The following is a 26,117-nucleotide window of genomic DNA, read 5'->3' as shown; positions in this document are numbered from 1 at the left end:
GGCAGTGCAGGAACAGGCACCAGAATCAGAAACAGATGGGATTCCACCAGTGCCTAACGCTGGAATCCAGACTGACTTTCCAATCTCTAACTATTAAACTAGATGTTTCCATCCCTGCTGTTTCTCTCGGTATCTTTTGATGGAAAAGAGTCTTTCAGAGATAAAGTGGGCGGCTGTGAAATGAGCCAATTGGTTCTGTTCATTCTTGGTCCCTTTACTGATAAAGAAACTTGTGACTCCGTATCTGGAGGCCGGATTCCTCCAACCAATCCTGGAGAATTGTAAACAATTTTACAACACCAAGTTATAGTCCAGCAATTTTATTTTAAATTCACAAGCTTTCGGAGGCTTCCTCCTTCGTCAGGTGAACGATGTGAAAATGAAATCCTCGAAATGAGAGGATTTCATCCTGGAGAAACATGGGAGGAAAGTGGGAGTCGGTGTATTTGCTGGGACCGTGTCGGATTAATATTTGACGGCAACAGTCCCAGATTATTTCAATCGGAGTGAAAATCTCGGTCACTGAGAGAAATGCAGAAGGGCCATGAGCTGCAAAATTGCAGAGGGTACAACATGCAAGAGAGGGTTAAATGCGTGACACTGTCCCTGAGAGTGGGATTAATAATGTGTCTGTCTCTGAAATAATATCAGTGAGAGATGAGACTTCATCTTCTGTCACTCCAGCTTGGAATGGCAATTGGAATGGAGAATTTTCCAATTTGTTACTGGGTGAAAACGGGACATTGCAGGTCAGTTTCTCTCTCTCTTTTGTACAACTTATGAAGGTGGAATACTGCTGCTGAGCGTGATACAGAGACACTGATGGGAAGCGTATGGCTGATACTCTGCCTGTCTGTATCTCTCTGGCGCTGTGCACGAAGGTGGGATACTGTTTGCTGAGTGTGAAACGGACACACTGAGAGGAAGTGTGAGAATGATACTTTGTCTGTGTCCCTGTCTCTGTCTGTCTCTTTATCTGTCCGTCTGTATTTCTCTATCTCTAGCGCTGTACATGAGAGCGGGATAGTGTTATTGAGCGTAACATGAACACCCTGTTGGAAGGTAAAGACTAATTCTGTGTCTGTGAACAGACCTCCGGTGCTGTTGGTGAGACGGTCACTGTCCCTTCTATTCTGTATGAGCCGGTCTGACGGTGCATTTATCAGTCTCCAGTCCAGTAAGGAAAGGTGGAGAGAAACAGTCTGTAACTGTCTGACACTGGACTGCCTATGAATGTTGAATTTATTCAGTAACTGGCCGTCTCTGGGTGTTGAGAATGGGACGGATAGGACACCAGTTACTGTTGTCTGTCAGTCAGTTCAGGAGGAGGGAGAGAAAGACAGAGAGACTGGAGGAGCCCAGAGCGGATAATTTGTATTATCGTCTCAACCAAACATATTGCTGAGTGTGAATAATATAATAATGTAAAACCAGATATGGATAATCAGATCCACAGCTGTGATTGGCTCCTGTCCCTGAATCTGGGGATCAGACACTGTGAGGAGCGCCGGCCTCAGAGTGTTTAACAATTACTGAGCTGGGAAACGACAACTAACCCCCGAGAATCTGCAGCACAGGCCGAGCGGGGAGGAAAGCCTGTCCCGGGAATTGTCAATCTGGCGAACAGTTTGTCCTGTGAATGTGAAGATGTGAACATTGTGTCAGAGAGAGTGTGTTAAAGGGGCGGGCGGGTTAGATTAATGTCACTGTGTTTGTGTGGCCGGTCTCATCGCCGGATTTCCGAGTCCCTTTTGAGTAAAATTTTTAAAAATCCCTGTCAAAGGATAACCCTCCTCCACTGCCGAGCTCCGAAGTGGAAATTTAAGGTAAAGTTTCAGATCAATTCAAGATTTCAGCCGAAAAACGGAGATCATGTCAGCGATCGGGTGAGAGAGCGCGATCAGTGCAGCAATGAAACGGGTTTCAATCGAAACTGGTGCTTTTAATTCCGGTGCAAGTTTATCGACAGCAAACATCCCGGTGTTAGAGATGGGAAGGGGCTAGTCTGGGACTCTGGAGTGCCCGATTTGAATTGGAATCGGGGAGTTTAAGAGGAGAGAGAAACACAGAGAGGCTGGAGGGGCCGTGAGCTGAGAGCAGGATGTCTCCGCCCCGTCCGCTCTGTGCCTTTAAGTTGTTCTGTGCCGCCGCCTCTCGTTTCATTTCTCACCCAGCTCTGACTGGAAGAGAGGTTTTCTGCAGATTCCCGGACATGACAGACACTGCAGCCGCCGAAACGGCACCTCCTGCCGCCGCCGCTCCACCCAAGGCTCCGAAGAAGAAGAAGGCGGTTCCCCGACCCAAGACCACCGGTCCCCCGTTGGGAGAACAGATCCTCAAGATTGTGGGGGATTGCAAGGATCGCAAGGGGATATCCCTGGCCGCGATAAAGAAGGTTCTGGCGACCAAAGGCCTGGATGTGGAGAAGCTCCGGTCCCAGATCAAATTAAGTATCAAGAGAAATGTGGAAAAAGGCTCCCTGGTGCAGATCAAGGGCACGGGCGCCTCGGGCTCCTTCAGAGTCGCTAAGAAGGAAACCCAGGCAAAAGTGGTAAAGAAGGTGAAGAAACAAGTGACCAAGAAATCTCCCGGAAAGAAACCAGCGGCCAAAAAAACAGCCGTCAAGAAATTAACGGCCAAGAAACCAGCGGTCAAGAAATCGACCAGGAAAAAGGCGGCGAAATCACCAATTAAGAAGAAAGCGGCGGCGAAGAAGCCCAAGACCCCCAAGACAGTGAAGGCGAAGGCGAAGAAGGTGGAAAAACCGAGGGCCAAGCCCAAGCCGAAGTCAGCAAAGCCCAAGAAAGCAGCGGGCAAAAAGAAATAAAAAATCAAGTGCAACTTGTGACCATCTGAACCCAACCGCTCTTCTCAGAGCCACCCACGTCTCTCAGAAAAGAGCTGATCCCGGAATCAGATGATTCCTGTCCCGGGTCCTGGCTCAGATTTCAGATAGAAATCATTTCAAATAAACCCAGGGTCCTGGTGACTCGCTGACATTCGCTATCCCCGCCCGACCCCCACTGTCGGAAATAAAATAGAGAGAATGTGATGTCCGGGCCGGGCCTCACTGGAACTTGCGTGTGTTCGGCTCCAGTCACAGTTCATTTTTTCTTCCAGATTCAGGGCGAGAGTCGGTGACAGGGTAAAACTGGCGGAGATCCGCAGCTATCACAATTCAAACCCCAACACATGAGATTCTCCAAATCAGCTGGAATAAAGTGTTTGTAAACTGCTGAACCCGTCTGGGAGGGGATGTGTGGGGAGATCGAATCGGGTCTGGGACTGAAATGGAAGGAGGCGGGTTGACTTGTTATAGAAGGGACTGTATTCAGGCAGGAATATTACTGACTGTTAATTATAACGGGGCTTATTGAAAAGCTCCGGGTTTCTGGAAATCCTTGAATATGAAGCCCGAGTCTGTAAGGGTTTGTGCGGAGCGCTGTGTTTCGGTTCTATTATCGATAAACGGTTTGAAATTGGCGGGCGGAGAAAGCTGGAGGTGGAGCTGGAAGATCAGAGGCCGCTCTCCGCTCTGTCCGTCACTCTGAATCTCTCCTCCCCTCTCTGTTTGATCTCTCACTCTGTCTCCTCCCCTTCCTGTTTAATATCTAACTCTGTCTCCTCCCCCCCCTCTCTTACCCTGTGCCTGTTTCAGTCAGGTCGGGGCAGGCTGCATAAAAACGGAAGCAGCATAAGTTTGTTATTCATTCAGCAGCGATTTGAGTGAAGAATAATCATGTCTGGCAGAGGTAAAGGATGTGGAGATGCCGGTGATGGACTGGGGTTGACAATTGTAAACAATTTTACAACACCAAGTTATAGTCCAGCAATTTTATTTTAAATTCACAAGCTTTCGGAGATTTTCTCCTTCCTCAGGCAAATGTTTGCCTGAGGAAGGAGAAAATCTCCGAAAGCTTGTGAATTTAAAATAAAATTGCTGGACTATAACTTGGTGTTGTAAAATTGTTTACAAGAGGTAAAGGAGGCAAAGGACTGGGCAAAGGCGGAGCCAAGCGGCACCGTAAAGTGCTTCGTGATAACATCCAGGGGATCACCAAACCAGCCATCCGCCGCCTGGCTCGCCGTGGCGGTGTCAAGCGGATCTCGGGTCTGATCTACGAGGAAACCCGCGGGGTGCTGAAGGTTTTCCTGGAGAATGTGATCAGGGACGCGGTCACCTACACTGAACACGCCAAGCGCAAGACGGTCACTGCCATGGATGTGGTGTACGCTCTGAAACGGCAGGGCCGCACTCTCTATGGATTCGGCGGCTGAACAACTCGACCCTTTCAAACCGGACACAAAACAAAGGCTCTTCTAAGAGCCACCCACCGCCTCACAGAGAGAGTACTGACCTGGGAACGGGGAGAGGAAAGATCTCGGGATGGGGAATCAGTTTCTGATATTTAATTAGTATAGGGAGATTCCCCAACACTCGGTACAGGGAGATCAGAAACAACGGCCCGGGTTCTCGGCCATCCCGAGAGAAGGAGCGGAATTCCCGGTTTCACGGTATAAATGAACAGGCGGGGATGCAGACTCTTTCCCCAGACATTACATTCTCCGCTCAGAGTAAAATCCCTCCTCACTCCCTCTCCCGCTGTGTCCTCTCTGCTCGGTCTTTATTTCCTGCCCTCATTCAATTATCAGTTCGATGTGAAGTTTCTGTTTGAGGAGCGGTTCACGGGGCCGGAACTGGCGGGATTTTTGAAATTGAAGCTGGACTTTGTCCCGTTACGGAAAGCAATGACCGGGGCTTTATTCCCGCCCGTTTACAGACAGATCAGAGAATGAACCGGAATGTGAAACAGCCTGAGATTTGAGCTGAGGGCGAGGAAATATTCGAGATTATAAAGAGAGAGATTCTTAAATTGCTGGAGGGAAATGAGATTTTCTTGAAACTGTTATTTGATGCTCTGAAATTGGCGGGCTTTTTGAAATTGAAGATTAATTTCAGCTCAGCCAATTGGGGCCCAATATCTCCCGCCGTTTCGGTCTGACTGACTGAGCTCGGTTCAATCATCGTCCAGGGGCGATCCCTCCCTGACTGGGTGTGGGACTGAAGCCAATCAGAGGCCAGGGGCGGATCCTCTTAGACACTTTAAAAGGCGGCCCCAGAGCTGGCTCCGTATTAACAGTCTCTGTGTCTCAGGTTGTGTTGAGATCTGTTCAGAAAATGGCCAGGACCAAGCAGACGGCGCGCAAATCGACCGGCGGGAAAGCTCCTCGCAAACAGTTGGCGACGAAAGCGGCCAGGAAGAGCGCTCCAGCCACGGGCGGAGTGAAGAAGCCTCATCGCTACAGACCCGGCACTGTGGCTCTGAGGGAGATCCGCCGCTACCAGAAATCCACTGAGCTGCTGATCCGCAAACTGCCCTTCCAGCGCCTGGTGCGAGAGATCGCTCAGGACTTCAAGACAGACCTGCGCTTCCAGAGCTCGGCCGTCATGGCCCTGCAGGAGGCCAGCGAAGCTTACCTGGTGGGGCTGTTTGAGGACACCAACCTGTGCGCCATCCACGCCAAGCGAGTCACCATCATGCCCAAAGACATCCAGCTGGCCCGCCGCATCCGCGGGGAGCGCGCCTAAACCCGACCCGGCTTCAGCACCAAGTGCAACAAAGGCTCTTTTCAGAGCCACCAAATCGGCGATGGAAAGAGCTGTGATCTCCTGGGTTGATATGGCAGGGACGTGAGCAATTTGCTTAAACGGGAAATGTATAAAGGGGAGGGAGCAGATGTCAGACGGACAGGGACAGAATAAATACCTCACTCACATCCAAACACAAATTTCACTCACATTCTTAATTCAGCAATCGCTGATACAATAAACAGCACATCAGTCAGCATCTGTTGTACAAATCTGCGTAAAATAACACAGACTGAACCAGTGTTGTCCGAGAATGGGACTGTCCATAATATTAAGCGTCCCTGGTATTTCTCTATCCCACCCGCCCAGTTGACAATTCTGACGGTTCTGGTATTTTGTCTCATTCACCAGACAAACTGCAAAATTCAATCTATTGGAGGTTGGCGACATCTGCGGTCCGGAAGCGAGTACTGCAACAGACCGATATGGATCATTTGTATTTAACAAGTTATTGTTAGTTTCTCGAATCGGAATCAAGTCCTTTGACAGACAGTGACCAGCCCTTTCATAAATACAGTGGGTGGCTCTGAAAAGAGCCTTTGGGTTATCAGATTAAATCTTGGTCGCTTTACTTGCTCTTGGAGCTCACAGTGCTGGTTTTCTTCGGCAGCAGCACGGCCTGGATATTAGGCAGCACCCCACCCTGAGCGATGGTCACCCGTCCCAGCAGCTTGTTGAGCTCCTCGTCGTTGCGGATGGCCAGCTGCAGGTGTCTGGGGATGATGCGGGTCTTCTTGTTGTCCCGGGCCGCGTTGCCGGCCAGCTCGAGGATTTCAGCCGTCAGATACTCGAGCACAGCAGCCAGATAGACCGGGGCTCCGGCACCCACACGTTCAGCGTAGTTTCCCTTTCGCAGGTGCCTGTGAACACGGCCCACAGGGAACTGCAGTCCGGCCCGGGATGAGCGAGACTTGGCCTTGGCCCGAGCTTTACCGCCAGTTTTTCCTCTTCCAGACATTTCCACAATCTCACAAACACTTTGACAAAGAATGAAGAATGATTTCCGTATTTACCCTTCTTATAGACAGAAAGATCATCTGATTGGTTGTTCTTTAATACACCTCATTTGCCTATTTCATTAACCAATCAGATAGCTGAGAAACAGAAGAGGGCGGGATTTGCCGGCCTCAACGGTCAGACCAGGAATTTGATGAATTTCAAAAAGCCCGCCAATTTCAGTGTAGTAAAGGACCGGATTTCGATCAATGTCGCCCTGAGCACAAGATTTTAAACCCGTTCTTTTTATCTTGTCTTATTCAGCGCTACCCGTCACCAATCGCTGGCGCTATTTTAAAACCTGCTTTAAATTATGTCTCATTCTACCATCGCTTTCAAACTGTACCGAACGGGACTAAATCCCCATTCACAGCATTCCGTGAAGGGACACATTTCAATTTAGTCTTTATAAAAGTGACACGTTATAGATTGGTCCCTTCTCACAGGGCCGGGAGTGTTTCTGTGAAAAGACGGACCCGGACGGAGCTCTCATTCTGCCCCGATTCCGCTGTGTTTCTGCAAGGGGTGGGTTTGTTGTTGATGTGAGGATTTTCACATCAGCTAGTAAACATTCGGAGACTGGATTCTTACAGTTAAATGAAACACGAAGGGAGTGAGACAGAATTGTAACGCTTTAAGAGCGAAGCAAAGGGGAAGGAGCGGATCAGTTTATGGGTTAGGGATTTCAACGGGGCAGTTACAGTATCACTTCATAATAAGATTGGAATAATATTACAGTATTAGAACAATCCTACGTAAATATATAGGAAATGCAGCTCCTTCAGAGAGGTTGTGGGTGGCTCTTAAAAGAGCCGTTGTTTTTTTTCAGTACATTGTGGAGTTTTACTTGGAGCTGGTGTACTTGGTCACCGCCTTTGTCCCTTCCGACACAGCGTGCTTGGCCAGTTCCCCGGGCAGCAGCAGGCGCACGGCAGTTTGGATCTCCCGGGAGCTGATGGTGCGCCGTTTATTATAATGGGCCAGGCGGGAAGCCTCACCAGCGATGCGCTCGAAAATATCGTTCACAAAGGAGTTCATGATGCTCATGGCTTTGGAGGAGATGCCGGTGTCTGGGTGAACCTGCTTCATCACTTTGTAGACGTAGATGGAGTAACTCTCCTTCCTCGACTTTCTCCGCTTCTTGCCGCCCTTGGCTGGTGCTTTACTCAAGGTTTTCTTGGCGCCCTTCTTGGGAGCTGCTTTCTTGTCCTCAGGCATTTTCAAAATCAATTTCAGACCCAGAAATGACCCAAATCCGCTCCGAGCTCGGATTAAATAGGCAGCCCCACAGCCCTATGGTAATAAGGGTATGGAGAAGGCAATGATTGTGATTGGACGATTGAACGTGATGACACAACACATTTTCTTTCACGCTCTGATTGGTTTCTTCAGATATCCAATCAGATTTAATACCTGCCACCAATCACAATCACGCTCACACTGCACATTGTCCGGTTTCAGCAATTTGTTCCGAACTGTTGCAGTTCTGCTTCCGGCCAGTAGATGTCCCCAAACCTCAATATTTCTGCCATTTCGCTGACGTTCCCTGTCAGTTTATCTTGTGAATCCCCGGGTGACCCTCAAGATATTCTGATTTTCCTTTTGTTATTTTTGTGTCTGTGGAATAATTTACTATTTCTTTTGATATTCCTTGATAATTTGATTTCGTGGTTCCTGTTTCCTTCCCTAATTGTTTTTGTGACTTCTTCCTAACCTCTTCCTGTTCGCTTTTGTCATCCTCTTATTTTATATCTGCAATTGAGAAATTCCATCAGCTTGTTGTGTCTGTTCAGGGGCTGATGTTTGGGAAATATTTATTGTCTATTTTTAAAGTGCCAGAAACCCAAAGGGAGCAATTCAGTCCCAAACTCCACAGAAACATTCCATTTCTCCATCCTTGTAAAATAAGGCGCTATAATGGTGAGTATAGCTGGCTTCCCAAGCACTTAATTCCAACAGGTTTGAATCCCAGCACGCTGAATTCAGAAACACCAAGACTGGAACCGAATTTGATGATGTTCAGAGGGATAGTGCTTCCAAAACACAAACGGGTCTAATTTGTATAAAAAATGTTTTAAATTAATTTATTTCCCCCATAACGTTGAATTTAACTCTGTTCCTTTGTATTATTATTTGCCCTGATCTGTCCGGTGGATACGGGACACAGTTGCCCGGATTCAGTGAAATTAATTGATTTTCTGAAGCCTTTCCCTCTGCTGATTCCCGTTCCTTATTTAAATTATGTCGGATTAACCTTTATGATCTATAGAAGGGTCATAGTCCTGAACCGTTATCCCGAGCTTCCCTTCTCCACAGATGCTGCTGGACCTGCTGAGTCTTTCCAGCATTTTCAGTTTTATTTTTTTCTATATTTTATCACTTTCACTTCTGACTTCGTCATTGAAAGTTCGAGATTAGCGCTCAGTTTTTATTTGTGTTTCAGTTCGGTTTATTTGAATTAATATAAATCGTGTCCTGAGAAATCAGACAGAAATATTGCGCAATGTAAAGTGAAACATAATGGGGCAACTTTCGAATGAGCAAAACAAATACATTATTATGAATCAATTGTCTAATTTTTCACTCGCAAAATATGAAAAAATACGAGATTAGAAGTTACAGAGAGAAACTATTTCCTCACATTGCACATTGTCCTGAATCTGCAACAACGACAGATAATGTGAATTTGTTCCACTCTGTTACAGTTCTCGCTTATGGCCAGTAGATGTCAGACTATACGTGAGTGTGGGATTCATTCTCTGCCTGTCGGTCTCTGGTACTGTATTTGAGTGTGATATTCAATCTATATCCATCAGTCTCCAGTACATTCTGTGAGTGTGGGATTCATTCTGTGACTGGCAGTCTCTGGTATTTTATCACAGTGCGGGTTTCATTCCGTAACTCAGTCTCTGGGCTAAGTGCAAGTCTGGATTCATTCTGTAATGTTATTTCAGGTTACAGTATGTTGCTTGAAACTGTATCTTTAATTCATTAATGTATGCAAATCTTTCATCTAGCATTAATTTGTAAATATGGATACACTTTTGGATTTTGTTTAAATCAAACAACGTGTGTGAGTTTTGTTGTCGGATTACATCTTAATCAATGTGAAGATAATGTACATTTCAATATTTTACTGTGAAATTATCGGACTGGTATTTATTGTGTAGCTCAGTCTGGGCTAATGGAATTGATATTGCATCTTTCAGTCTGACATTGTATGAGATTTTTGGACTGGTTTGTAATGTGTAGCTTAGTCTACACTAATAGGATTCATAATGTATGTTTCAGTATCATAATGTATGAGATTTTTGGTCGGCATATAATGTGTAGCTCAGTCTTTCCTAATTGAATTCATACTGTACCTTTCAGTCTGATACTGTGTAATATATTTAGACTGGTTTGTAAGGTGCAGTTCAGTCTGCACTAATGGGATTGAAACTGTATCTTTCAATTTGACAATGAATGTGACTTTTGGACTGGTATCTAATGTATTCCTCAGTCTGCACTGATGGGATTGATATTGTATCTTCCAGTCTGATACTGTGTGAGATTTTTGTACCAGTATGTAACGTGTAGATCAGTCTGTACTAATAAAATCGATACTATATCTTTCAGTATGATACTGTATGTGATTTTTGGACAGGTACCTAATGTGTACCTCAGTCTGCACTAATGGGCTTGATACTGTGCCTTTCAATACGTTACTTTATGCGAATTTTGGACTGGTATTTAATATGTAGCTCAATCTGCATCAATGGAATTGATACTGTATCTTTCAACCTGACTCTGAGATTTTTGGACCTGATGTGCAGCTCAGTCTGCACTAATGGGATTGATGTTGTGACTTTCAGTCTTATACTATATGAGAATTTTGGACTGGTATCTAATGTGTACCTCAGTCTTCAGAAAAGGAATTAAAACTGTACATTTCATTCTGACACTATGAGGTTTTTGGACATATATGTGATTCAAATATGGGTAACATCTGAACTGTTATCTAATTTGTATCTCAGGGTACAATATTGTCATGAATACTGCATCTTTAAACTCATAATGTGTGTGAGTTGTGGGCTGGTATTTAATTTGAATCTCGGGGTACACGATTGTGATTCATTCCGTACCTATCAATCGGTACCATGTGTCAGTTCTATCTGGTATTTAATTTGTAGCTCAGGTTGAACTAATGTGTGATTGACACAGTGCCTTTCAATCTGATACTGGGTGTGATTTTGGACTGGGAATTATTTATCTGCCAGTCAGCAATACTGAGTCGTTGTGAAATGGAAATTATGTCTTTCTCTCCTGCTCTGTTTGACTGTTGGATTGGGATCAGTGTGGGACTGACTATTTCTGCTGTCTGAGACTGTGGGACTGATGACCTGTCTGTGTCTCTGTGCTCTGTGTGTGATAATATACATACTGTGTGTGAGAAGGAGCTGGCTGCACTGTTCCTTGTGCCTCGGGTGCAGGAAACATCACACTGATTCTGGGTCCTTCAAGGATTTGACTGTCGGAAGAAAAAGTATCTCTTGTAATTCAAGAACAGGTGAAGTCGAAAATACAAAAGTGATCAATGGAATCTCTCTGTTAATAATCATTGTAATATCCACAAATGAAAACCAGCGATACAAACAGTGTCAGTGTCTGACTCCACTGCAGTACTGCAGCACTCAGCTTCTGCATACCAGGTGTGTTGGGCTGTTTTACAACAATTTAGTGACATCCAGACACAACCCAACCCCTGCACTGATCCATGAATGGGACTACCCGATGGGGCAGGGATCTTTGCACATATCAGATTTCTATTTCCCTCTCCCTTGGGACTAACCGTTCAACCGAAACAAAACAGCAACTGTTTAAAATGTGTCCATCAAACTTCTCACCTGATGGCTGCAATAGATGCTCTTTGTATAACTCCCCACATCCTTACTGTCCGGCTCTGTTTACTGCTCAATAACAAACACTAAAGGTTGATGGGCAGGTTTAAAAATCAGATTTAATACCTGCCACCAATCACAAACACGCTCACACTGCACATTGTCCGGTTTCAGCAATTTGTTCCGAACTGTTGCAGTTCTGCTTCCGGCCAGTAGATGTCCCCAAACCCCGGGTCATTGAAGTTTACAGATGAGAGAGGGACAGAAGATAAACTCATTCTTCACATTATATTGCACGAGTGGGATTAAGAGAAACTGGGAATGGAGACGAGCTGCAAGTACATTTTGTTGGACCAAACACTACTTGTAATGCTGTGTTAAATTCTTGCAATTGATTTCGGGAGTATTCTCTATACTGAGGAAGGCTGCGACAAAATAACCTTGCAGAAAGTCAGTGTAAATGGCCATTGAATTTCAATATAGAAAAGTGTGAGGTGGTGCATTTTGCTCGGGGAATTAAGGAGGCCACATAATGCTTGGAAAATAAGAGTCTAAATGGGGTAGAGGAGAAATGTAAATCGTGTCCTGAGAAATCAGAGAGAATACTGCGCAATGTACAGTGAAATATAATGGGGCAAATTCACAACTATGGAATGAGTGAAACAAAAACTTAATTATGAATCAAATCTCTTCATTTTTCACCGTCAAAATGTGCAAAAATACGAGAGTAGAAGTTACAGACAGAAACTTTCCTCACATTGCACATTGTCCTGTTTCTGTAGCCACGTCAGATAATGTGAATTTGTTCCGCTCTTTTACAGTTCTAGCTTACGTCCAGAAGAGGTCAGTCTCTGGTACTGTATATGAGAGTGGGGTTTATTCTGTATCTGTCTGTCTCTGGAACTGAGTGTGAACATGGGGTGTATTCTGCATCTATCAGTCTCAGGTACTCTATATAAGTGATGGATTCATTCTGTATCTGTCAGTCTCTGGTGCTTTATGTGAGTGTGGGATTCATTCTGTATCTGCCATTCTCTGCTACTTTAGCTCAGTGTGGGATTCATTCTGTAATTCAGTCTCTGAGACAATGTGCAAGTCTGGATTCATTCCGTATTCTTATTTCATTTTACATTAACATATTTGAAACTGTATCTTTAATACTTTAAAGTAATTACAGTTCTTCGTCGAGTATTTAATTTGTAAATATGGATACACTTTTTGATTTTCTTTTAAGAAACAATGTGTGTAAGTTTTGGAGTGATATTACATCTTAATCTCTGAACTCTATTGTGAATGATAATGTACGTTTTGCTTTGAAATTACTGGACTGGTATGTTAATTGTAGCTCAGTCTGCAAAAATGGGATTAATTCTGTATCTGAGTCTAACACTGTATGAGATTTTTGGTCTGGTATGTAATATGTAGCTCATCCCACACTAAAGGAATTGATACTGTATCTATCAGTCTGACACTGAGATTTTTGGACTGGAATGTGATGTGTAGCTCAGTCTTCAATAATGGAAGTGATACAGTATCAGATTGAAAGATTCAGTATGAGATTTTTGGACTGGTGAGTAACATATAGCTCAGTCTGTGCTAATGGAATTGATATTGTATCTTTGAGTCTGATGGGGTATGAGATTGTTGGACTGCTATATAATGTGTGGCTCAATCTGCACTAATGGAATCGATACTGTATCTTTCAGTCTAATACTGTATGGGATTTTCAGTCTGGTATGTATTGTGTAGCTCCGGTGATGCTAATAGAATTCAAACTGTATCTTCCTGTCTGATCATTTATGAGGTTTTTGGACTAGTATATAATGTGCAGCTCAGTCTGTACCAATGGTATTGATACTGTTTATTTCAGTATAATACTGAGTATTTACCAATATATCTAATATGTAGCTCAGTCTGCACTAATGGAATTTATACTTTATCTTTCAATCTGACACTATGAGATCTTTGGACTGGTCTGTAAAGTGTAACTCAGTCTGTAGTAATCTGACTGTGACTTTTATTCTTTATCTGCCAGTCTTTGCTACTGTATGTGAGTGTGGGATTCATTCTGTATCTGTCACTCTCTGGTACTGTGTGTTAGTGTGGGATTCATTCTGAATCTGTCAGTCGCTGGCACATTGTAAGAGTTTGAGATTCATTCCATATGTCAGTCTCTGGCACTCTATCAGAGTGTGAGATTCATTCTTTATCTGAATCTAATTTGCATCTCCATTTACAGTATGGCATTCAAAACTGTATATTTAATACTTTAATGTATGAATAATTTGTCCCAATCTTTATTTGGTAGATAATGATCTATTTTAAAATGTAATACTGTAGGTTATTATCACATAATGTGGGCACTTTCTGGACTACTATTAAATCTGTATCGATGGGAACACAATTGTGAATTTGTGCAGCTTCCAAACTGATCTGGTGACATTTTTGAACTTGTATATAATGTGTCTATTTCAGTTTGAATCTGTATCAGTTTTTTTGTAGTGGTTTCTAATGTGTAGTTCAGTCTGCACAATGGAATTGATACTGCATCTTTCAATCTGACACTATGAGATTTTTGGACTGGTACGAAATGTGTAGCTGAGCCAGCATTGATGGAATTGATACGGTATCTTTCAATCTGTGATTGTGAGATTTTTACGTAATGTGAAATTCAGCCTGCACTAATGTCGGTGACTGTGAGATTCACTTTGTATCTCTCAGTCCCTGGTACTGCGTGTGAGTGTGGGATTCATGCTGTATCTGTCACTCTCTGGTACTCTATTTGACTGTGGTATTCATTCTGTACATACATTCTCCAGTACTGTGTGTGGGTGTTGAATTATTTCCATATATGCAGTTTCTCATAATGTTTGTTAGTGTGGGATTGATTCTGAATCTGTCAGTCTCAGGTACTGTGTGTGAGTGTGGGATTCATTCTGTATCTGTCAGTCTCTGGTGCTGTGTGTGAGTGTGGGATTCATTCTGAATCTGTCAGTCTCAGGTACTGTGTGTGAGTGTGGGATTCATTCTGAATCTGTCAGTCTCAGGTACTGTGTGTGAGTGTGGGATTCATTCTGTATCTGTCAGTCTCTGGTACTGTGTGTGATTGTGGGATTCATTCTGTATCTGTCAGTCTCTGGTACTGGGTGTGAGTGTTGGATTCATTCTGTACCTGTTAGTCTCTGGTGCTGTGTGTGAGTGTGGGATTCATTCTGTATCTGTTAGTCTCATGTGCTGTGTGTGAGTGTGGGATTCATTCTGTATCATTCAGTCTCTGGTGCTGTGTGTGAGTGTGGGATTCATTCTGGATCTGTCAGTCTCTGGTGCTGTGTGTGAGTGTGGGATTCATTCTGGATCTGTCAGTCTCTGGTACTGTGTGTGAGTGTGGGATTCATACTTTAGCTCTCAGTCTCTAGTGCTTTATGAAAGTGTGGGTTGAACTCGGTATCTGTCAGTCCTTGGTACTGTATGCCTGTGTGGGATTCATTCCGTCTCTGTCAACTCTGGTACCTTAATTGAGTGTGGATTCACTTTGTGTCTGGCAACCTCGAGTACTTTATGTGAGTGTGGGATTCATTATGTGTCTGTGTGTCTCTGTACTGTATCTGAGTGTGGGATTCATTATGTGTCTGTGTGTCTCTGTACTGTATCTGAGTGTGGGATTCATTATGTGTCTGTGTGTCTCTGTACTGTATCTGAGTGTGGGATTCATTATGTGTCTGTGTGTCTCTGTACTGTATCGGTATATAATTATTCTCTCAGATTACATTATGGCGTTCAATATTGTAGCTTTAATATCTCAGTGTTTGAATAATTTTTCTCATTATTTAATTGGTAAATATGGATACACTTTTGATTTGATGCTGGAGGTTTTAATCAGATAATGTGTGTGCTTTTTGGACTAGTATTAAATCTATATCTCTGTGAGTACTATTGTGAAAGATAATCTATCTTTCAAACTGATATTGTGATATTTTTGAATTGGAATGTAATGTGGATATCTGTCTGCACTAAATGAATTGATACTGTATATTTCAATGTTATTTTACAAGATTTTTGTCTCGTGTGTAATGTCAATCTCAGTCTGGACTAATAGAATTGATACTGTATCTTTAAATCTCATACTATCAGTATATTATAAACTGGTATCTAATTTGTTTCTCAGGTTACACTGTCACAGCATTTCTCAATCTGATACTGTACGTGAGTTTTGGACTTGCAATTTGTATTCGAATGCTACGCTATTCGAAAGGATACTACATGTATAAAACTCACGTGTGTGTGTGTGTGTGTGTGAGTTCTGGGCTAGGATTCAATTGAAATCTCGGGGTATATTGTTGGGGTTCATTCTGTACAATTCAATCGGGTACCATGTGTGATTTCTATCTGGTATTTAGTTCATGGCTAATGTTGCCCTTTTGTGAGATTGACAACCTGAAAGCATGATTTTAGACTTGGATTTTTGTATCCACCTGTCAGCGGGACTGAGTTCGGGGGAAATGGAACAGCGTCTGCCTCACCTGCTCTGTTTGACTGTGGATTGAAAATGTGTCTCTGGAACATGGGATCAGTGTGGGACTGACTACTTCTGCTGTCTGAGACGGTGGAACTGATGACCTGTCTGTGTCTCTGTGCTCTGTGAGTGATAATGTACTTACTGTGTGTGAGAAGGAGCTGACTGCACTGTTCCTTGTGCCTCGGGTGGAGGAAGCATCATATTTATTCTGGCTCCTTCAAGGGTTTGCCTGTAGAAAGGAACGTATGTCTGGTAACTTAAAAACAGGTGAGGAAGAAAATACAGAAGTGATCAGTTTAATATCTGTTAATACTTATTTTGAATATCCATAAACGTAAATCAGCGATTCAAACAGTGTCAGAGTCTGACTCCACTGCAGTACTGCAGCACTCAGCTTCTGCATACCAGGTGCGTTGGGCTGTTTTACAACAATGTATTAGAATCCAGACACAACCCAACCCCTCCACTGACACATGAATGGGATTACCCGATGGGGCAGGGACCTTTGCACAGGTCAGGTTTCTCATCCCCTCTCCCATGGGATTAAAAGTTCAACTGAAAGCAAACTGCCGCTGTTTAAAATGTATCCTTCACACTTCTCACCTGGTGCCTGCAATAGATGCTCTTTTTATAACTCCCCACATCCTGACTGTCCGGCTCTGTTTCCACTCTTCACTGTCCAATAACAATAAACAGCGTGAGACTGGAACTAAACCAGGAACATTCACTACTGGTTTGGGGAGGGAAAGCAGCAATGATTTTAAATAGCAGGTTCTTCCCATTCTGTCTCCCTTCCCCTGGACACACCCTGGACACACACAGCCCGAGAATGACCTCTCCCTTCCCCCGCTCACTCCATGTTCCGGGACCAGTTCCTGATCCACTCCGCCTCTTACAAACAGCCCCCGGACTCCCCCTGACCTTCCCCCGGACTCAATGCCGATCTCTGAGCCCATCTGCGGACACGGTCCCGAAGCGATGAGCTGCTGTAACGAGGCTGCTCTTTGCTCCCTTCCCCCGGGGGCCGTGATCTCTCCATTCCCGGCTGTTTTAAACCATCTTCTTCCGCTCACTGAGGGAATGGCGCCCACAGGCCGAGCTGGGGGAGGGCAGCGCGCATGCGCTCTTCTGCTCACCAACAATCAGCGCTGGAGGCGGGGCTGAGTCACGCATGCGCAGATATCTGGTTCAATTCCCAATACAAAAATCGATGGAAACTTTCCCCAATTGGAATTTTTCAGAGTCTGAGCAAAGGAAGTGGGTCTGGGGGAAAGGTCAGAGGGAATGGGGTCCACAGGCAGTGCAGGAACAGGCACCAGAATGGGAAACAGATGGGATTCCACCAGTGCCTAACGCTGGAATCCAGACTGACTTTACAATCTCTAACTATTAAACTAGATGTTTCCATCCCTGCTGTTTCTCTCGGTATCTTTTGATGGAAAAGATCCTTTCAGAGATTAAGTGAGCGGCTGTGAAATGAGCCTGTGGCTTTGATTCATTCTTGGTCTCTGCAGATAAAGCTGACGTGTTATGAAGAAACTTGTGGGGAGGATTTCTCACCAATCCTGGAGAAAAATAGGAGGAAAGAGTGAGTCGGTGTGTTTGTTGGGACCGTGTAGGATTAATATCTGATAGCAACAGTCCTAAATTAATTTAATCAGAGTGAAACTCTCGATTACTGAGAGTAATACCGAACGTCCCTGTGCTGCAAAACAGAATATAGTACAACAGGCAAGAGAGGGTTAAATGTGTCCCATTGTTTTTGTCACCCTCTGAACTGAGGGTGGGATTAATAGTGTGTCTGCCTCTGGTACAATATCAGTGAGAGATGAGATTGCATCTTTTGTCTCTCCAATCTAATCTTTCTGGATAAAACTAAACTTTGCAGCTCAGTCTGCAACTGATACTGTGGCACTGTATCTCTCCGCGGTCTCCCTCACCGTGTCTCTCTCCCTGTCTGTTTCTCTCTCTGATGCTGTATATGAATGTGGGATATTGCTATTGAACGTGATACGAACACACTGATCGGAAGTGTAAGACTGACAGTGTACGTTTGTCTTTCTGTCGTGCTGCACACGAAGGTGGGATACAGTCTGATATAAAACAGAGAGAATGGGATGTCCTGATCGGGCCTCACTGTCACTGGGGATGTGTTCGGCTCCAGTCCCAGTTCATGGTCGTTTTCTTTTCATAGATTCAGGGAGACAATAATACTGGTGGAGAAACTCCGCGTCACAACTCAAACCCAACACTCGAGATTCTCCAATTCAGCTGGAATAAGGTGTTTGTAAACTGCTGAACCCGTCTGGGAGGGGATGTGTGGGGAGATAGAATCAGGTTTGGGACTGGAATGGAAAGAGACGGGTTGACTTGTTCTCGAAAGGACTGTATTTAGGCAGGAATATTAACGACTGTTAATTGTAACGTGGCTTATTTAAAAGCTCCGGGTTTCTTGGAATCCTTGAATATGAAGCCCGAGTCTGTAAGGGTTTGTGCGGAGCGCTGTGTTTCGGTTCTATTATCGATAAACGGTTTTAAATTGGCGGATGGAGAAAGCTGGTGCTGGAAGATCAGAGGCCGCTCTCTGCTGTCTGTCACTGATTCCTCCGCTCCCTCCCTCTCTGTTCCACCCCCCCCCCCCACCCCATATGTAAACAAAGAGGGTAGGTGGACTGTAAACACGGTTTACTAGTCAACAAGACGGAAGGCGAGTAATGTTTCTGATTTCCTGGGCACCAGGCAATTCACTGTTACTTGTTTCTGTACAAAGTTACATTTCAGTGATTCCCCAGTGAGTTTGATGCGTTATGTAAATAATCCAACAACATAGAACAGAAACGGAGCGAAGCGCTGAATCCCACAGATGTGGAAAGGTTAGTTGATCAGTTCTGGTGATGCTTCACGAGCCCAGCATGGCAAGTATTTTAAATAAATACAAGAAATCTGGTGATGTGTGGACTGGGGTCCATAAATCACCGTTTAAAGTCCCGGACTGTGGTCGGTGCCCTGACTCCAGTCCCATTAATACCTCATCTCGTCTACAACGAGAATAAAGCAGCTCAAAGCAACACCGGTAGCATGATATCTGCGTCTCCCTTCAGACAGTAACCAGCCCTTTCACACATACAGTGGGTGGCTCTGAAAAGAGCCTTTACATCGAGTTACATCGAAACTACGGCACAGAAACAGGCCATTCGGCCCAACTGGTCGATGCCGGCGTTAATGCTCCACACGAGGCTCCTCCCTCCCTAAGTCATCTAAATCTATCAGAATACCCTTCGATTCCTTTCTCCTCATGTGTATCTCTAGCTTCCCCTTAAACGCACCTGTTCTATTTGTCTGAACTACTGCTTGTGGTAGCGTTTTCCACATTCTAACCACTCTTTGGGCAAAGCAGTTTCTCCTGAATTCCCTTTTGGATTTATTAGCGACTATATTTATATTCATTACCTCGAGTTTTGGACTCCCCACATGTAGAAACATTTTCTCTATGTCTACCATATGAAACCCTAACGTAAGACCTCTATCAGGTCACCCCTCAGCCTTCTCTTTACCAGAGAAAACATCTCCAGTCTGATCAACATTTCCTCATCAGAATATTCTCTCATTTCTCTTGCCATGAGATTCATTTTTACACCTTCCCCAATCCCTCTCCGTCCTTTCTATAATATGAAGAACAGAACTGTGCACAATACTCCAAGTTTGGTCTAACCAAGCTCCCATACAAGTTTAAGATAATTTATTTGCTTTTCAATTCTATCTCTCAAGAAGTGATTCCGAGTGTTTGAGTTTCCTTTTTATGACCTTATTGAGCTGCGTTGCTACTTCTTTTAATTTGTATATCTGTACCACTAGATCCATTTGCTCCTCTATCCCGTTTAGACTCTTATAATCCAAACAGTGTGTGACCTCCTTATTCTTCATTCTGTAAGTTTATTAATGTCCTCTTGCATTTTGATGCATTCTTCCTTTGCATTTACTACATCCCCCAATTTGGTGTCGTCCACAAATTTTGGAATTCTACTTCCGATTCCCAAATCAAAATTGTTAATGTAAATTGTGAAGAACAGTGGTCCCAGCAACTGGAACATCACTTCCCACCTTTTGCCAGTTTGAGTAGCGACCCTTAACCTCTATTCTCAGTTTTCTGTTTTGTTGCCAACTTGCTATCCATTCGACCACCTGTCCCCTGACTCCACGTGCTCTGAACTTAGCCATGAGTCTAAAATACGGTATCTTATCGAAGGCCTTCGGAAAATCCAAATAAATTGCATCTACTGCATTAAACTCGTATTCACTTTCTGTTCCTTCTTCAAAGATTTCAATAAGGTTGGTCCTGTCATTTCGGTTATCAGATTAAGTCGTGGCCACTTTACTTGCTTTTGGAGCTGACAATGCTAGTTTTCTTCGGCAGCATCACGGCCTGGATATCTGGCAACACCCTGAGCGATGGTCACCCGTCCCAGCAGCTTGTTGAGCTCCTTGTCGTTGCGGATGGCCAGCTGCAGGAGTCTGGGGATGATGGGGGTCTTGTTATCCCGGGCCGCGTTGCCGGCCAGCTCGAGGATTTCAGCCGTCAGATACTCGAGCACAGCAGCCAGATAGACCGGGGCTCCGGCACCCACACGTTCAGCGTAGTTCCCCTTTCGCAGGAGCCTGTGAACACGGCCCACAGGGAACTGCAGTCCGGCCCGGGATGAGCGAGGCTTGTCCTTAGACCGAGCTTTAACGCCGGTTTTTCCTCTTCCAGACAATTTCCACAATCTCACAAATACTTTCATGCAGAATAAAGAAATCTCCAGCACTCGCCCTTCTTATTCCTTCTGGAGGATTACAGTGGGGGCATTTGTGATGGGTCTCTCTCAGATTGTATACACTGCCCGCTCACCCTCACTGATATTCTATCTTTGAACTGCTGTAATATTGTCCTTTAGCAATATTGCTGCTCCCCCTACTTTCCCTACTTCTCTGTCCTTTCTAAAGATCTTATAGACTTGAACATTAAGCATCCATTCGTGCCCAGCTGGTAGTCAGGTCTCCGTAATCATTTAATATAATTATTTAACCTCACTGAATGGGTGATGCGGCCGATATCAGGTGAAGGATTACTGGCTGTTGTGTAATTTCCATTGATTGGGAGTTGGCGACATCGACTGGGCGGAGACGGGAACTGCAACAGAGCGAGAAAGGATCCGTCAGAAACCAGTTTCAATGAAGAACAAAATCCAACAGCCTGCAGTATCTGTTCAGGGTCTGCTGTTTATCAACTATTTTAGTATCATGCATTGTCAGCGATGGTGGTATAGTGGTGAGCATAGCTGCCTTCCAAGCAGTTGACCCGGGTTCGATTCCCGGCCATCGCAATTTAGTGTTCTTATTAGTTTGTTTCCTTCAGAAACTCTTAAGATTGCAATCGAATTTGATGCAGTTCAGTTGGTTATTGTTTCCAAAACATAAACGGGTGTAATTGTAGCAAAATGTTTTCAACCTTCATTTATTTTCCCTATCGAAGAAATAGAGGGAAACATGCTGGAAATAGTGAGCGACAAAGGGTCCAATGAGAGTGAGGAAGGCAAGGTTTTTGAAATATAAGAGTAAGGAAGTCTTGCTGCAGTTGTACTATGAGGAGATATTGTGTAAAATTGGCCTATATTCTGTGGAGTTTAGAAGAATGAGACGTGATCTCATTGAAATGTATGACATTCTTAGACGGCTTGACAGGGTCGATGCTGAGAGGCTGATTCCCCTGGCTGGAGAGTCAAGAACTGGAGCTCATAATCACAAGATAAGGGGTCGGCCATTTAGGATCGACATGAGGAAAAATGTCGTCACTCAAAGGGTTGTGAATCTTTGGATTTCTCTACAGAGGACTGTGGATGCTCAATGGTTGAGTATATTCAAAGCTGAGATCGATAGATTTTTGGAATCTAGGAGAATCAAGGCATATGGTGATCGGGCGGGAAAGTGGAGTTGAGGTCGAAGATCTGCCCTGATCTGATTGAGTGGCGGAGCAGGCTCGAGGGGCCGTATGGGCTACTCCTGCTCCTATTTCTTATGTTCTTATCTAGAGAGCCGTATATCCAATTGTGCTGATGACACTAAGCTAGGTGGCAACGTAAATATTATAGATGGGAGCGGAAAGTTGCAAAGGAACATTGATAGATTAAGTGAGTGGGTGAAACTGTGGCAGATGGAGTTCAACGTGGGGAAGTGTGAGGTCAATCGCTTTCGACCATAAAAAGATAGATATATTTTCTAAATGGGAAGAAACGAGGAACTGTGGATGAGCAAAGGGATTTATAAGACCAAGTACAGAATTCACGAAAAGGTGCAAAAATAAGTTAAAATGATAATGGAATTTTGATCTTTATCTCCAGGGATCTGGAATAAAAAGGAGTGGAAGTTGTGTCACAGTTATACAGAACTCTGGTTAGAGCTCATTTCGAGTACTGTGTTCAGTTCTGGGCACCGCACCTCTGGCAGGATAAGAACATTAGAAATATGATCAGGAATAGGCTTCACGGCCCCTCGAGCCTGCTCCACCATTCCATAGTTCATGGCTGAATTTGTACCTCAACTCCACTTTACCGCCCTATCCCCATATCCCTTCACTGCCTTGCCAAAAAATCTATCAAATTCAATCTTGAATACACTCAACGACTGTGCATCCGCAGCCCTCTGGGGTGGAGAGAACAGCATCAATGAAGATAAACAGAATGCAATGAAATGTGTCATACAGTTACATCTCGCTGCTCTGTCTGCTCATTTTGATCGCTACTTCCCTGCAGAGGGATTTGAAAATTTGATGGAAAAGTGTTGGGTGAAACTTGCTTTTGCTTTCGAAAATCCTGAATCAATAATGAAGACCAACTTGTTCACACTGATAAGATACTTTTTAAATGTTCTGCCTGTGAGAAGAGCTTTAAAAGAAAAAGTGATCTGCTGACACACCAACGCACTCACACTCGGGAGAGGCCGTTCACCTGCTCCGTGTGTGGGAAGGGATTCACTCGGTCATCCAGCCGACTGATACACCAGCGAGTTCACACTGGGGAGAGGCCGTTCACCTGCTCCGTGTGTGGGAAGGGATTCACTCGGTCATCCAGCCGACTGATACACCAGCGAGTTCACACTGGGGAGAGGCTGTTCACCTGCTCCGTGTGTGGGAAGAGTTTCACTCGATCATCCCACCTGCTGAGACATCAGCAAGTTCACATCGGGGAGAGGCCATTCACCTGCTCCCTGTGCAGGAAGGGATTCGCTCAGTCATCCACCCTGCTGACACACCAGCGAGTTCACACTGGGGAGAGGCCATTTATCTGCTCCGTGTGTGGGAAGGAATTCACTTGTTCATCCGGCCTCATTGAACACCAACTTGTTCACATTGATAAGAGACCCTTTAAATGTTCGAACTGTGAGAAGAGCTTTAAAAGAACATGGGATCTGCTGAGACATGAACGTATTCACACTGGGGAGAGGCCGATCACCTGCTCCGTGTGTGGGATGGGATTCACTCAATCATCCCACCTGCTGAGTCACCAGCGAGTTCACATGTGACTGCAGGGGTTGGATTCTGCTGTTATTGCTGATGTTAATCACATCCAGGACTGAACCATGTTCATTCTGACAGTTGGGGTTTGTTTCTGATGTTAATAATCCCTTTAACTGGGCTGGCGTTTAATATTCTGTACAAGTGTCAAATAAATCAGCTTTCTTTGAAACACAGTGTGTCTAGTCCTTGATATCTCGATGATAAGACAAGGTGATTGAGGACTTATGATGAAGTGAGTGGAATCCATCTTAGAACTGAGTTCCTCCACCTTTTCAAAAGATGGATCTACAAATGTCCAACTCTGACAGGACAGAAAAATCTATTATATCACACGGTCCACTTCAATCAGGCTGAGCAGATTTCCACTACCCTTGTATGAAAAATAATTTCCCGATTTCACTCCAAGACACCCGAGCTCTAAATTTAAGTTTATGTCCTCTTGTTCTGGATTCACCGACCAGAGAAAATAGTTTATATTTCTACCCTATCGAATCCATTTATAATTTTAAATACCTGGATCAGATCACCCCTCAACCTTCTAAACTCAAGGGAATGCAAACCAAGTTTATGCAACCGGTCCTTATAATTGAACCCTTCAAGCCCCAGTGTCATTCTCGTGAATCTGCACTGTCCCCCCTCCAAGGCCAATATATCCAATATGTCCCAGCACTGACTGTGTGTACAACAGGACAGAGTGTTTCAGCACTGACTGTGTGTAAAACAGGACTGGGTGTCCCTGCATTGGCTGTGTGTATAACAGGACTGAGTGTCCCAGCACTGACTGTGTGTATAACATAACTGAGTGTCCCAGCACTGACTGTGTGTATAACAGGACTGAGTGACCCAGCACTGACTGTGTGTATAATATAACTGAGTGTCCCAGCACTGACTGTGTGTATAACAGGACTGAGTGTCCCAGCACTGACTGTGTGTATAACAGGACTGAGTGTCCCAGCATTGACTGTGTGTATAACAGGACTGAGTGTTTCAGCACTGACTCTGTGCATAACAGGACTGAGTGTCCCAGCATTGACTGTGTGTATAACAGGACTGAGTGTCCCAGCACTGAATGTGTGTAGAACAGGACTGGGTGTCCCAGCACAGACTGTGTTGATAGCAGGAAAGGGTGTCCCAGCATTGACTGTGTATAACAGGACTGAGTGTCCCAGCACTGAATGTGTATAACAGGACTGAGTGTCCCAGCATTGACTGTGTGTATAACAGGACTGAGTGTCCCAGCACTGACTGTGTGTATAATAAGACTGAGTGTCCCAGCACTGACTGTGTGTATAACAGGTCTGAGTGTCCCAGCACTGACTGTGTGTATAATAAGACTGAGTGTCCCAGCACTGACTGTGTGTATAACAGGACTGGGTGTCCCAGCACTGACTGTGTGTATAACAGAACTGAGTGTCCCAGCACTGACTGTGTGTATAACATGACTGGGTGTCCCAGCACTGACTGTGTGAAGAACAGGACTGAGTGTCCCCGCACTGACTGTGTGTATAACAGGACTGACTGTCCCAGCATTGATTTTGTGAATAACAGGACTGGGTGTCCCAGCACTGACTGTGTGTATAACAGAACTGAGTGTCCCAGCACTGACTGTGTGTATAACAGGACTGGGTGTCCCAGCACTGACTGTGTGTATAACAGGTCTGAGTGTCCCAGCATTGACTGTGTGTATAACAGAACTGAGTGTCTCAGCACTGACTGTGTGTATAACAGGACTGGGTGTCCCAGCACTGACTGTGTGTATAACAGATCTGAGTGTCCCAGCATTGACTGTGTGTATAACAGAACTGAGTGTCTCAGCACTGACTGTGTGTATAACAGGATTGAGTGTCACAGCATTGACTGTGTGTACAAGAGGACTGAGTGTCCCAGCACTGACTGTGTGTATAACAGGACTGAGTGTCCCGGCAATGAATGTGTGTATAACAGGACTGGTTGTCCCAGCACTGACTGTGTGTATAACAGGACTGAGTGTCCCAGCACTGACTGTGTGTATAACAGAATTGAGTATCTCAGCACTGACTGTGTGTATAACAGGACGGAGTATCCCAGCACTGACTGTGTGTATAACAGGACTGAATGTCCCAGCACTGACTGTGTGTATAACAGAATTGAGTATCCCAGCACTGACTGTGTGTATAACAGGACGGAGTATCCCAGCATTGACTGTGTGTATAACAGGACTGAATGTCCCAGCAGTGATTGTGTGTATAACAGAATTGAGTATCCCAGCACTGACTGTGTGTATAACAGGACGGAGTATCCCAGCATTGACTGTGTGTATAACAGGACTGAGTGTCCCGGCAATGAATGTGTGTATAACAGGACTGAGCGTTCCAGCACTGACTGTGTGTATAACAGGACTGAGTGACCCAGCAATGGTTGTGCGTAGAGTGTACATGGGCTGTGGGAGGAGATAAATGGGTTGGGTAGAATCCATGATAGGTTGGAGTGACATGGGGTTGTTGGTGGAGATTAAATCGGTTGGAGGATGTTGCAGAGATAGGG

General features: G+C 44.6%; 2 protein-coding genes, 1 non-coding gene and 1 pseudogene across 3 annotated transcripts in view; 2 read left to right on the top strand and 2 right to left on the bottom strand.

Annotated features, from left to right (window-relative positions):
- Nucleotides 1-23,730, top strand: part of LOC137316675 (zinc finger protein 271-like) — a 114,167-nt gene extending 90,437 nt beyond the window's left edge. Inside the window, exon 3 of the mRNA XM_067980521.1 lies at nt 22,972-23,730. Coding sequence (XP_067836622.1) covers nt 22,972-23,599 — 628 coding nt within the window. The 3' untranslated portion in view covers nt 23,600-23,730. The remainder of the gene's footprint in view (nt 1-22,971) is intronic.
- LOC137316743 (histone H2A-like) lies at nt 6,122-6,608 on the bottom strand. Its single transcript, XM_067980601.1, has one exon. The coding sequence runs from the start codon at nt 6,606-6,608 to the stop codon at nt 6,219-6,221; it is 390 nt and encodes a 129-aa protein (XP_067836702.1). The 3' UTR covers nt 6,122-6,218.
- LOC137316837 (histone H2A-like) lies at nt 20,415-20,823 on the bottom strand (annotated as a pseudogene).
- Nucleotides 21,334-21,405, top strand: trnag-ucc (transfer RNA glycine (anticodon UCC)). Its single transcript has one exon. It is a non-coding gene; the product is annotated as a tRNA-Gly (tRNA).
- Nucleotides 23,731-26,117: the final 2,387 nt, after the last annotated feature.

The sequence above is a fragment of the Heptranchias perlo genome, unplaced genomic scaffold (genome assembly GCF_035084215.1).
Source record: "Heptranchias perlo isolate sHepPer1 unplaced genomic scaffold, sHepPer1.hap1 HAP1_SCAFFOLD_60, whole genome shotgun sequence".
Classification (NCBI taxonomy): Eukaryota; Metazoa; Chordata; class Chondrichthyes; order Hexanchiformes; family Hexanchidae; genus Heptranchias; species Heptranchias perlo.
Note: the sequence above shows the minus strand (reverse complement) of the source record. Positions and strands in the feature narration are given on the sequence as shown.